We start from the raw sequence: 12061 nt of genomic DNA, 5'->3' as shown, positions 1-12061 counted from the left end.
TAGCAGGCCAGCGCCACGTTCAAACCCGCCAGCCCCAGTGTATGTGGCCAGCACCCTAACCACTGAGCTACGGGCTCCAAACCAAGACTTAATATTTTTAATCTTTTCCCTAATATTAATTTATTCCAATTCTAAGATTTATTGATGTAAAACAGTGGTTCTCAACCTTCCTAATGCCACAATGTATTTTCATTGTTAAAAAGGGATCACGACCCACAGTTTGACAACCGCTAATGTAAAGGAAGGACTAAAATTTAAACATGTCTCAATGCCCCCATAAAACCTAGCATAGACATGGGCACAGTACTGTTCAAGGAAACACATCCTGATTACCTAGAGAAGTGGACACAGACTGGAATTGCTTTAAGAAATAGGGTGAGGCTTTTTAGAGAAGCCAAAAATGATCCTAGTTATTGATAAGTAACTCACAACTCTGTACAAAGTAGACATCACCTGTGGGTGTTTTAATATGGTCTCCACTGATTGATAAAAATGAACTTTACATCCATGGTAAATGTGGACAAATGGGCTCTGCAGCCCACTGTTAGAGCCTATGGACCTGTGCACTGTTAAGACCCTGTCTCTGTCTATAAATAGCCAAAATGAGACATGTGTTCCCCCTTCCCTACAGAGACTGCTGTGAACATTGCCTACTCCTGTAATATATTTGAGGATGAAATGGATGGGGTGTTCACTGTGGAAGGCAAGGATACTGAGATTATTCAGGAAGAACTCAGGTACATATGGGAAAATGACCATAGCCAGTTCCTGAACCCAAGAATTCCCATCCATCTCTTCCTATGGTGTGCCCTCCACACCACCAGAAGGAACAGAGATGGAATGGAGGGGAAAACAAAAACCCTAAAATATTTAAGAAAATTTTGTAAGGAAGAAGTTCAGACTAAAGCAGGTGGCACATGGGGGCTAGAGAGGTGTGGCATGTGGATGGTCAGGGACCCAAGGCAGTGGCAGGTCTCAGGGGACATTTGGGTCTTTGGCCCTACTGGTCCTTTACAGATGCCCTGTACCCCTTTGCTCACTTTCAACCTGGGACAAATTTTCTTTCCTACACTCTGGGGCTTCAGGTCAGACTCTGACCACTATTTTTGGCTTTCAGGACAGCAAGGAGCAAGATGAAACCTGAGACACTACTGGATTCAGACCCAATAAACATGTACCTCACCAACACAGGGCCCAGAATATCCTTCAGAATACCTGAGGAGGAAGCCAATGGCAGCTATGGCTTGGTCATCAGTGGCTACAGTCTGGTGGGCAACGCAGAGCTACAACTCTGTTCTCTTCTTTCAAGGAATTTTCTTCCTAAGTCCAGCCTACTTCAGGAAAATTTCATAAGTCCATATTCCCTATTCCATAAGTCACCTCATTTCCCTCCCTTTAGGTGCCCTTGCCTGAAATACACCTTTCCCCAGGTTTCTGTAGGCAGGAGTCAGTGAGGAAAGAAGAGCCAAGTGCATATTCCTTCCTTTTCTAGATTTTTCACTACTGATGTGGCCTATCACTTAGGGGAAGGTGGGAAGTAAGCAGAAGCAGGTCCTCCAAGAAGTTACTTGACCTCATGGCCCTTTCAACTAATTGAATTCAATGTGAGACGCTAACCAGTTTCCCACTGGAGACTGAGTCAGATGTGAGGATGCCTAAGGACTAGCTTGGGAGTTTGGTCTCCCTTGAGGGTGGTGCACCTTGGGATTAGCTATGCCTGACCTTTGAAGGACAGGAAGGTATGGAGGGAAGGGAAAGGGCCTAGGAAGGCCCTGCCTTGAGAGCCTTTTGGGTAACCTGAAGAGTGGGTGTGTCCTATTGCTGCAGGCCTGTGCTCTAGAAGGGAACTTGGAATTGGAACTGATGCGAACAGCATGCATGTGCAAGGGGGTGATCTGCTGCCGGATGACACCCCTTCAGAAGGCCCAGGTGGTAGAGCTGGTGAAGACGTACAAGAACGTGGTGACACTGGCCATCGGGGATGGGGCCAATGACGTCAGCATGATCAAAGGCATGTGAGGGGTGGGGGCAGTTAGCTCCCAGCCTTGGGCTTGCCCCTTCCTTCCTCTATGGGCAAAAATTACCTGGGTGGTACTATGTTGCTGGTTCACATTCCTGCATATTATATGCATTGTGTATTTATACATACTCCTCCACATCTGCACTCCCACATATTTACACATGCAACCTCAGCACATTTCCACAGGCATGCACACTCCTTCAGACTCATGCACTTACACTGTTTGTGTGAGTATACACACACACATATGCATGGCTCCCACAAGAACACATACATTCACAGAGCAACAGGCTACCATACCATCTTTCTGAGATGGCATCAAGGGACACAGAAAGGGCCCCTGGGCAGGAGTCACAGTCTATTCCATTTTTTGAAGTCTGTAGGCTGTGAGTCTCAATGCAGAGATCTTTTTCTTCCCAAGGCTGTGTTCCCAAGAATATGTCCTGCTCCCTGGCTGGAGGAGAGTAGGTAACTTATTGAGCACTTCAGACCAATAGAAGTAAATGGCTAAAATGTACTGGTTTTAGGAAGCACTAGCAGATATTTTAGCCTCAGCTTCAATATGCTGTTCCCCAGTTTTAAGAGCTCTGGTGTTTAGGTTTTAGAGGTTTCAGTGAACCCAGTAAACAATGCAGTGGGTGTATGCAAGAAAATCAGTGCATTTGACATGTACCTGAAAATGGTGAATTACTAACTCAAACTTTTAGGAACTTGAGTCTTATCTTCTGTCAAGTATATTCTTCACTTTATCTAGAAAAAGTCACCTTAGGCCCCTAAGGTTTTTCTCATTAACAAAGTAAGTACATCACAATACAGTTAAGTTTTAGGCCCTTAGATAAACCAAGGTAATTAAATATCATTTGAGATTGTCATCCATCCTGCACCTTTAATTCATTTAAGTGGCTCCCAAATACAACAATTTTAGCCAAAGCATCTTAGATAGTAGGAAAGAGCCTAGATAACTAGAGTAGGGACAAAATATCCAGGATAGCTTTCTAGTGCTGGCCATGGCAGGCATTCTTGAGTGGCAGTGTCTAAAACAAAGTGCGGAATAAGAAGCTGTTTTCCAACTTGGAGGAGAGGGCAATGCGCTAAGGAGAAAAGACTCTACTACGTGCATGCCATTTTGCCCTGGGCCTAACTGCATTTTCCAAATGTAAAATAAGAGGTTCCTACAACAACATCTCAGCTTTCCCTTTACAATTCCCAGGCTGGGAGTCCAACAAACAAGCCCTGTGGCTGAGAAGCTTCTGGGGTTTCATTGCAGCTGCCCACATTGGGGTCGGCATCAGCGGCCATGAGGGGATGCAAGCCATGCTCAACAGCGACTTCTCCTTCTCCCAGTTCCAGTACCTTCAGCGTCTACTCTTGGTCCATGGCCGTTGGTCTTATAATCGCATGTGCAAGTTTCTCAGCTACTTCTTTTATAAGAACTTTACTTTCACCCTGGTGCACTTCTGGTATGCCTTCTTCAACGGGTTCTCTGCACAGGTAGGAGATCATCTGGCAATCTCTAAGTCCACTGGGTCTTCTCTAGTCCCCTCTTACTTTATACAGCTCAGTCCTTTTTTCTATGGTATGCTGCCATCCATCCATGAAGCTCTTTGCCCCACATTGACCCCATCTCCAGCCTTAGATTTCCAAACTGTATCTGTCCTTGCTTGTCTCTAATTTGGTCTTGACTCCTACCTTCACAAATCTCTCATAAGCTATTTTCACCATTTCCCTGGTATAGAGACCTAGAGTTTCCAAATATATGTAAAGGGGAGAAATTTCTAGATTTGGGAGTTTTCTTAGCATCCTAAGTCACCTTTATGGAATAGGTTAAGCTTAAGGAGCCTCTGGGTCATGCCAAACAGACAGGTTGTGGCCTTCGCCTGGAGGCATACTTGGAAATAAAGCTTCCCTTTATTTGACTGATTACCCCATCCCTAACTGCACACACAATTGTTACTTTGATGAATTTGTTCTACATTTGGATATGCAGTCTCCTCCACCCAGGTGGGGAGAAATGATACATGGATTTTGATGTTTTAAGAGGACTCCTTTTTCCTATGAGAAGTTTTTCAGGAGTGTCTCAAGGATTCCCAAGAGAAATAACTTCAGGAATGATTATCTTGAGAGATCCTGACTACTTTTCTTGCTGTAGGCTCCAGGGGAAACAGATGGTGGTAGACTTGGACTTACATACTCCCAGTGCCTACAAAGCCAGTTTGGTCTGTGGGAGATGTGTGTGCGTGTATGTGTTGCTGCTGACCCCTTGTGGCTAGTGAGAAAACAGGCCCTCTCGAGGCTCCAGGATGGTGCATCCAAGAAGGCAGATGTATTCTGCTTGCTGATGTTAGGAGGTATTCAGTGCTACAGAAGCCACTGCATGACATCAAGCAGAAAAAGAACCCAGAGATTTATATGCCAGGGAGTACAGGGGTACAGCTAGCATTCCATAGCAGCCACTCTGGGTCCTTTCTGTGCAAGGGAGGCCAGTGAAAGTTAGGGTAGGATTGGACTGGGTCAGTCTTGAAAGCTTGTGTGGCCTTGCCCCAGCCTGGGACCCAGGGTTTTAAATATAATAGGACCAAATAGAGATTGGGGTCAACGTTTTCAGTCAGACATTTTAAATCAAAATCCCACTTTAGGTTAATGTGGTGGGGTGAGGGACATTTGGGGGAGGCAGCTGTCTTGGACCTGGGAGGTGGAGCTGGGACTTTGGAGAAGAGAGGAGTCTACAAAATCTCCTTGGTATTCTTCTAGACAGTTTACGATACCTGGTTTATCACCTGCTACAATCTGGTCTACACCTCTCTCCCTGTTCTAGGCATGAGTCTGTTTGATCAGGTAAGACCCAGAAGCAAGCCCTTCAGTCAGGGTTAAAGCCCCTGGGCCCTTGGGGAATATTACCAAGAGTGAGAAAGACAGAAAGAGCTAAGGTCTACCAAATCAAGCATACAAGGAATAATTTCTAGAGCAGGAAAGGGAGCTAATTACCTGCACAAGTATAACAAATAAAGCATCCTTCTTCAGAGAGAATAAGTATCTGTTTTAGAAAGCCAAGTTTTCCTATGTCCATTTTATCTTTGTAGAGAGAAACATGGAAATTGCACTCTATGGTAAATTGGGTGTGTATAAAAATCATGAAAGGAAATAGCGTTATTAGGGCAGGACTAGGTAAAGCAAGGAGCTTCAAGAAAGGAGAGACCCGTTCACAGAAAATGAAAATGAGATAAGCCAATGCAGACAGGCCTAGGTAGGAGCCCAGAAGGCCAAGTGGGAGTGTGGGTATGATGCCTGAGGTCATAGGAGCCAGCCTGGGCAAACCCATCTGTTCTTGTCAGAAGTCCCTGGGCTTTAAGGGTCTTGGTGCCCCACCCCTCCCTTCTTTTCTACCCCAACCTCTAGTCCTGAGCACATAAGTTAGAAAAGGAGCCTCCAGAGAGGAATAAAATAGCTAAAACAGAATATTATGGGATTGTGGTTCCTGGTCTCCATCAGGGTAGTAGCTCTAAAGAAAAATTTTCAAAGTAACTACCAACCTCAGAGCACCAAGACGGATGGGTTCTATTACTCAACAGTTCTGTCCAGCTTCAGTGGCCTAATTATAGGGCTCCACAACAAGCCCCAAGCTTTGTTGCCCAAAGTTTCAGATTTATGAGATGAAGATGATCCAATGTCATCCACATAGAGAATCCTCTCACCTTGAGTTCACCAATAACTATGAAAGTATAAAAAGTATCACAGAACATGAATACCTCCTTAGGACTAACTGGTCCCTATCCACTTCCCCTCTGCCTTCACTGGCTTTTGATACAAAGAATATTCAACTTTGTGTCCCAAAGAACATTTAAGCCTAGGGACTCGTCCCAGCTACTTTCTCAATCCCAAGATTCAGCCCTCCCTTCTACCTACCCCCAAGTCTCATTGTTCCTTTTCACACCTCCCCAATCTAGCTGCCTCCAAGTCCTTCCTACAGTCCTGATCCTCTCCTAGCTTTCTTCCACTATTTAGATCCTTGCCTAGAGAACAGGACTTAGGGTCTGTGGTCACTGCTCTGTTCTCTGGTTCTGCTTCTCAAGTAATCCATGAGGAAGTTCCTAGGAAACCTGGCAGCAGACTCAGTGAGGGGAGCAGCCTCTTCTCTGATGGAGATGGGATCTTCCATGGAGAGACGCTGAACTCCCTCCTTACCCTCTGGTGCTTCCAGGACGTGAATGAAACATGGAGCTTACGTTTCCCAGAGCTGTATGAGCCAGGCCAGCACAACTTCTATTTCAACAAGAGAGAATTTATGAAGTGTTTACTGCATGGGATCTACAATTCCTTCGTGCTGTTCTTTATCCCTATGGGAACTATTTACGACTCAGAGCGAATTGACGGGAAAGATATCTCTGACTACCAGTCCTTCTCCCTGATCGTGGAAACCTCCTTGATCTGGGTGGTCACATTGCAGGTGTGGCCAGTGGCAGTGGGATTAGGGATTGAGTGAGGAGCGTGTCTGAAAGAGAGAGGCCGGAGGGAGTGTGGGAAGAGGGGAACCTGTCTGAAAGAGGGAGGTCAGAGGGAATTTGGGAAGAGAGCAATCTCCATTACAGAATTGGAGAAGGGAGGTATCTGGCAGGTCCCACGTTGCATAGTTTTGCACATAAGATGGTGCTTTTCAGATCAGCCTGAAGACAACCTACTGGACACTAATAAGCCACTTTTTCATCTGGGGTAGCCTGGGTTTCTACTTTTGCATCGTAGTCCTCCTGTACAGTGATGGCTTGTGCTTATTGTTCCCCGACATCTTCGAATTCCTAGGTAAGGCCCTACCCAGCAGGCAGAGGGCTGAGAGGTGAGCCAAGTATATTATTAAATAAATGTTTACTAAAAAGCTATTGCGGCTCGGCGCCTGTGGCTGAAGCGGCTAAGGCGCCAGCCACATATACTTAATGTGGCGGGTTCGAATCCCCAGCCCGGGCCCGCCAAACAACAATGATGGCTGCAACCAAAAAAATGGCTGGGCGTTGTGGGGGGCGCCTGTAGTCCCAGCTACTTGGGAGGCTGAGGCAGGAGACTCGCTCAAGCCCAGGAGTTGGAGGTTGCTGTGTGATGCCATGGCACTCTACCCAGGGGGATAGCTTGAGGCTCCGTCTCAAAAAAAAAAAAAAAAAAGCTATTGCTATGTGCTAGGTTCTATAGAAAGAGATATGAACAAAACATGGTTTCTGCCCCCAAAGGACACAAAATCTAACTAGGGAAATATTTTACCTTATTAAAGTTTCTAAGACATTTTCACATATATTATGTAATTAGATCTTTACAAGCATCCTATGAGGTAGGCAGGGTGAGAATTGTTAGCATTATTTGAGAGATTAGAGTTTTTAAAACTTAAATAGCTGAAATCTAGGTCTCCTGGTTCCAGTTCAGTGCCTTTCATGCTGTAGCATACTGCTTATAGTCTCCCATGTGACTTTCCCTCTCGATCTCTACTCAGATGAGTACAAAATAAGAGTGGATATGCAGATATAATTGACTCCCACCTCTTGTCAGCTGTTAACTTATTTTTCTCCTCCAAAGCTTTCTATCCCATTTTTTTATCCAGGCCAGTGTTCTGGGATTCTCTCAGTTCACTGCCTCCCCCATCCCCCACCACACACACCCCTACTCTCCTGTCCTGTCCTACCCTGCCTTTAGAGGGAGACAAAAGCATGTGAATTCTCAGTGACTTTGGGTGCACAAAGAACCCAGCTGCAATTCTTTTACATTTATATTATTCCCCCCAGAGACTAGACTATATCAAATAACTTTCTTCTTTGATACCTCCCAGCCCTACTGCTTCCTCCAGGCTCTGTTTAAGCCTTTCCTGTCTGCGCTTATTGTTTACAGGTGTAGCCAGAAACATTCTGCTCCAGCCACAAATGTGCCTGAGCATTATCCTCAGTGTGGTCCTCTGTATATTACCTGTGCTTGGGTATCAATTTCTTAAACCACTAATCTGGCCCATCAGCGTGGACAAGGTGAGTGGGACAGGAAATCTACCCAGATATGGTTCACAGCCCTCTTTGCCTTTGCCTGTGTGGATGTAAACTCTGTCCCTCATGCTCTGGCTATAGGTTTTTGAGAGAATTCATCAGTTCAGGAGACATCCAGAGCCACCCCGACTCCGGACCAAGGTGAAACACCCAAGCTCTCGACGTTCTGCCTATGCATTCTCACATAAACAGGGCTTTGGGGCCCTCATCACTTCTGGCAAGACAATGAAGTTCAAGGGGCCCAAGAAAGTCAGCATACCTTTTAAAAAGGAGAGGCCCTAGAGAAACTCCAAAGGAATCTGTCATTGCTCTTCCTCCCTTGTATTCATGCAGCTTCGTAAGGAAGGATTAGAGTTGCTGGGACACCAGCACAAACCTATCTGCTCCTCCAGTTTCACTAAGGGCTCAGCCTCTTAATTCCCCAGAACGTTGTGCCCAGGTAAAGCAAGGAAAGGTAAGGAAAGAAGCCCTAGATATCTGCCAAAGTGGAAGCATTTAAACAAACAAAAAAGCAACCTTAGGCCTCCCTTCCACCATCCCATCCCAAGTTTTAATCCAGACAAGCAAACATGAAAGTAGATGGTGAAGATGGACAGTATGTGAAAGAAAAAGGAAGAAAGGACCTAAGAATCTTACATTGGACCCTATCTCCCATACCCAGAGTAAGCATAAACCTTCCCAGGGCCCCACATGAACATATTCCCACCCCAGCATTATTTACAGGCTTATTTGGGAGATTCAGGGTGAGTCTTTTGCTGGCCCTGGGGAGCAAAACGAGGAGGCAGCTATGAAGAATTGTCTTTAAGAAGCTGAGGAGAGTTTCTGAACCAAAAAGTAAAAGGAGGCGGTTCCTGCCTGGAGAAGATAGCTCAAAGTCTTGCCTTCTTCTCCTTTCTTTGACTCTTTGACCCAAGAACTGATGATGCCTGTTCAGACCTCAGAACTGGGAGGGGAATACTATAGGAGATTTTTAAAATTCTTTTATTGAGGGGACAGAAGCTATAACTGATGAACATTTGTCTTCATTCCATGAAATTATTTTGAGAAGAAATTGTATATAGTTGGAAAATTGTTTCTAAGAAGTTTGTGGAGCAATAAATTGTTCATTTTGGAGTAGAGAGATTTGCATGATCTCTTGGGGCCCCAGTGACAATAATATAGTCTGAGCAATATCATTGGTCCACAAACCTCCACCACCCTCCACCTTCAAATTAGAACCATATTTCCCCTTCCCCACTCCTTCTCTCCCTTTTCAGTTCCACTCCATTTTTCTGCCACCTCTTGATAAACTCTATCTTAACCTCATTATGACCACATCTTTTAACCATATATCTCTGTCCTCTTTGCATGCATTTAAATATTGTTTCCTTGGTTCTTTGCTCATTTTTCTCTATACCTTTTCTTGAGCAACTTCATCCAAATTCACGACTTCATTTACCAATGGAAAGAAGATTCTCAACTCTATCTCTAGCCCACATCTCTCTGCTGAGGTCCAGGTCTATATCCATAAACTAACTCTGAGACCCTTCACTTATTTGAACCTCTGGAAAATTAAATTCAACTCACCCAACCTGTAATGTACTAATCATTTCCCCCCTCAAATGTCCAGGATGCCACCACAAACATCCCTGTCACTCAAGGCAGAATGATAACACTCATTCTATATTTCTTCCTCTAACCTCACGTCCAGTCAGTCATCAAGTTATGTAAATTCTGCATCTTTTTTATTTCTTATTTCAGTTTCCTCCATGGTCACTAGCATTGGCTTTACTCAGACTTTCATTATATCTTATGTGGATTACTGGATAAAATTTCCCAACTCACTTCCCTGGTTCTCCCCTTTCTAAAAAACCAACAGTACTATTTCAAGAGTAATTTTTTTTTTTTTTTTGAGACAGGAGCCTCAAGCTGTCCCCCTGGGTAGAGTGCCGTGGCATCTCAGCTCACAGCAACCTCTAACTCCTGGGCTCAAGCAAGTCTCCTGCCTCAGCCTCCCAAGTAGCTGGGACCATAGGCGCCCGCCACAACGCCCGGCTATTTTTTTTTTTTTTTTTGGTTGCAGCCGTCATTGTTGTTTGGCAGGCCCGGGCTGGATTCCAACCCATCACCTTGGGCATACATGGCTGGCACCTTAGCCACTTGAGCCACAGGCGCCGAGCCAAGAGTAATCTTTATGAAAGGCAAATTTGATCATGTCAAGCCCCAGTTTAGCATCCTTTAAGGGCTTCCCTTGCCCTCTGGATCAGGTTAAAATTTGAACACTCTTATTGGGTCCTCTGAAGCCTTGTCTTCCACCACACACCCATCTGCATTCATTCCAAGTACAGTAGTTCTGGTCTTCATGTCATCAAATATATTGTTCTCATATCCCAGTATACTTTTCCCCACCTCCTTCTTCATCTAGCCCAGTGGTTTTCAAACTGTGGGTTGTAACCCACTGGAACTGTATTAAAGGCTCACAGCATTAGGAAGGTTGAGAACTACTGATCTAGCCTAACTCCTGGTCACCCTTTAAAACTCAGATTAGTTGAAACTAGGTAGAGGTAATGATTGAACAACATTGTCAATGTACTAATCACCACTAAATTGTACACATTTTTTTTTTCCTTTGCAACAGTGTCTTACTATGTTGCCCTCATGGAGACACAACTTACAGCAACCTCAAACTCTTGGGCTCAAGCAATTCTCTTGCCTCAGAGAGGCCTCAGCCTCCCAAGTAGCTGGGACTACAGGAACCCACCACAATGCTCAGCTTTTTCTTTTTTTTTTTTGTAGTTGTCATTGTTGTTTAGCAGGCCCAGGCCAGGTTCAAACCTACTAGCCCTGGTATGTGGCCAGCACCCTAACCACTGAGCTACAGGCACTGAGCCTGAACTGTACACTTTAAAATGGCTACTTTTATATTATGATAACATTCACCTCAATTTTTTTAAAAAGCTCAGATTAGGACTCAGTGCCTATAGCTCAAGCAGCTAAGGTGCCAGCCACATACACCAGAGCTGATGGGTTTGAGTCCAGCCCAGGCCTGCCAAATAATGATGACAACTACAACCAAAAAATATCCAGGCTTTGTAGCAGGCACCAGCTACTTGGGAGACTGAGGCAAAAGAATTGCTTAAGCCCAGGAATTGGAGGTTGCAGTGAGCTATGATGCCATGGCACTCTACCCAGGTGACAGCTTGAGGCTCTGTCTCAAAAAAAAAAAAAAAAAAGCTCAGATTAGGCATTATTTCTTTAGGAACTTTTCTTAATTCCCCAATGTGACCTATATAACTGTCCTATTTGTGCAGTTCCCTCTTTATCCCCACCTCTATCAGTGACACACTTATCAAACAACATTAGAATAATCGATTTGTCTATTCTCAGCATATAAGAGACCTTCAATAAATGTCTGTTGAATGAATGAACAAATGAAATGAATGAATATTAAAACCCGCCTCTCGGCTTGGCAACCGTAGCACAGTGGTTACAGCGCCAGTCACATACCTGAAGCTGGCGGGGTTCAAACCCAGCCCAGGCCAGCTAAACAATGACAACTGCAACAAAAAAATAGCCAGGCCTTGTGGCGGGCGCCTGTAGTCCCAGCTACTTAAAGCTAAGACAAGAGAATCACTTAAACCCAAGAGCTGGAGGTTGCTGCTGTGAGCTGTGACACTACAGCACTTTACCAAGGGCAACATAGTGATACTCTGTCTCAAAAAAACAAAAAGAAAACCTGCTTCTCTAGCTATATTACTTGTTTCCATGAATGGCATCATCACCCAGTAGCACAAACCAGAAACCCAGAAGTCTCTCTGGAGCTCTCTTCCATTGCACTAATCCAGTCCATACAGTTACCAAGTTCCATACGCTAGTCAAGGAAATGCTTTCTCTTCCCGAGTCCTACTGCTTTCACTTACAGGAACATCCTCCTCTCTAGTCTCCCTGTCTTCACATCTGCTTCTTCCCAATCCATTGTCCACACCACAGAAAATAATATTCCTAAAATACAAATCAGATCATATCATTTGCCAGTTTAAAAGCCTTCAGTGAG

The 12061-nt window shown here is 44.7% G+C and overlaps 1 protein-coding gene across 1 annotated transcript in view; it reads left to right on the top strand.

The window, feature by feature from the left end:
• LOC100942765 (phospholipid-transporting ATPase FetA-like) overlaps window positions 1-8936 on the top strand; it is a 137163-nt gene extending 128227 nt beyond the window's left edge. Inside the window, exons 20-28 of the mRNA XM_012811646.2 lie at window positions 632-737; window positions 1118-1268; window positions 1828-2011; window positions 3288-3511; window positions 4772-4855; window positions 6219-6464; window positions 6676-6814; window positions 7883-8013; window positions 8110-8936. Of these exons, the coding sequence (XP_012667100.2) occupies window positions 632-737; window positions 1118-1268; window positions 1828-2011; window positions 3288-3511; window positions 4772-4855; window positions 6219-6464; window positions 6676-6814; window positions 7883-8013; window positions 8110-8310 (1466 nt within the window). The 3' untranslated portion in view covers window positions 8311-8936. The remainder of the gene's footprint in view (window positions 1-631; window positions 738-1117; window positions 1269-1827; window positions 2012-3287; window positions 3512-4771; window positions 4856-6218; window positions 6465-6675; window positions 6815-7882; window positions 8014-8109) is intronic.
• The last annotated feature ends 3125 nt before the right edge of the window (window positions 8937-12061 follow it).

This window comes from Otolemur garnettii, unplaced genomic scaffold (genome assembly GCF_000181295.1).
Source record: "Otolemur garnettii isolate 467f Iridium unplaced genomic scaffold, OtoGar3 scaffold00172, whole genome shotgun sequence".
Classification (NCBI taxonomy): Eukaryota; Metazoa; Chordata; class Mammalia; order Primates; family Galagidae; genus Otolemur; species Otolemur garnettii.
This window is presented reverse-complemented; position numbering and strand designations above follow the sequence as displayed.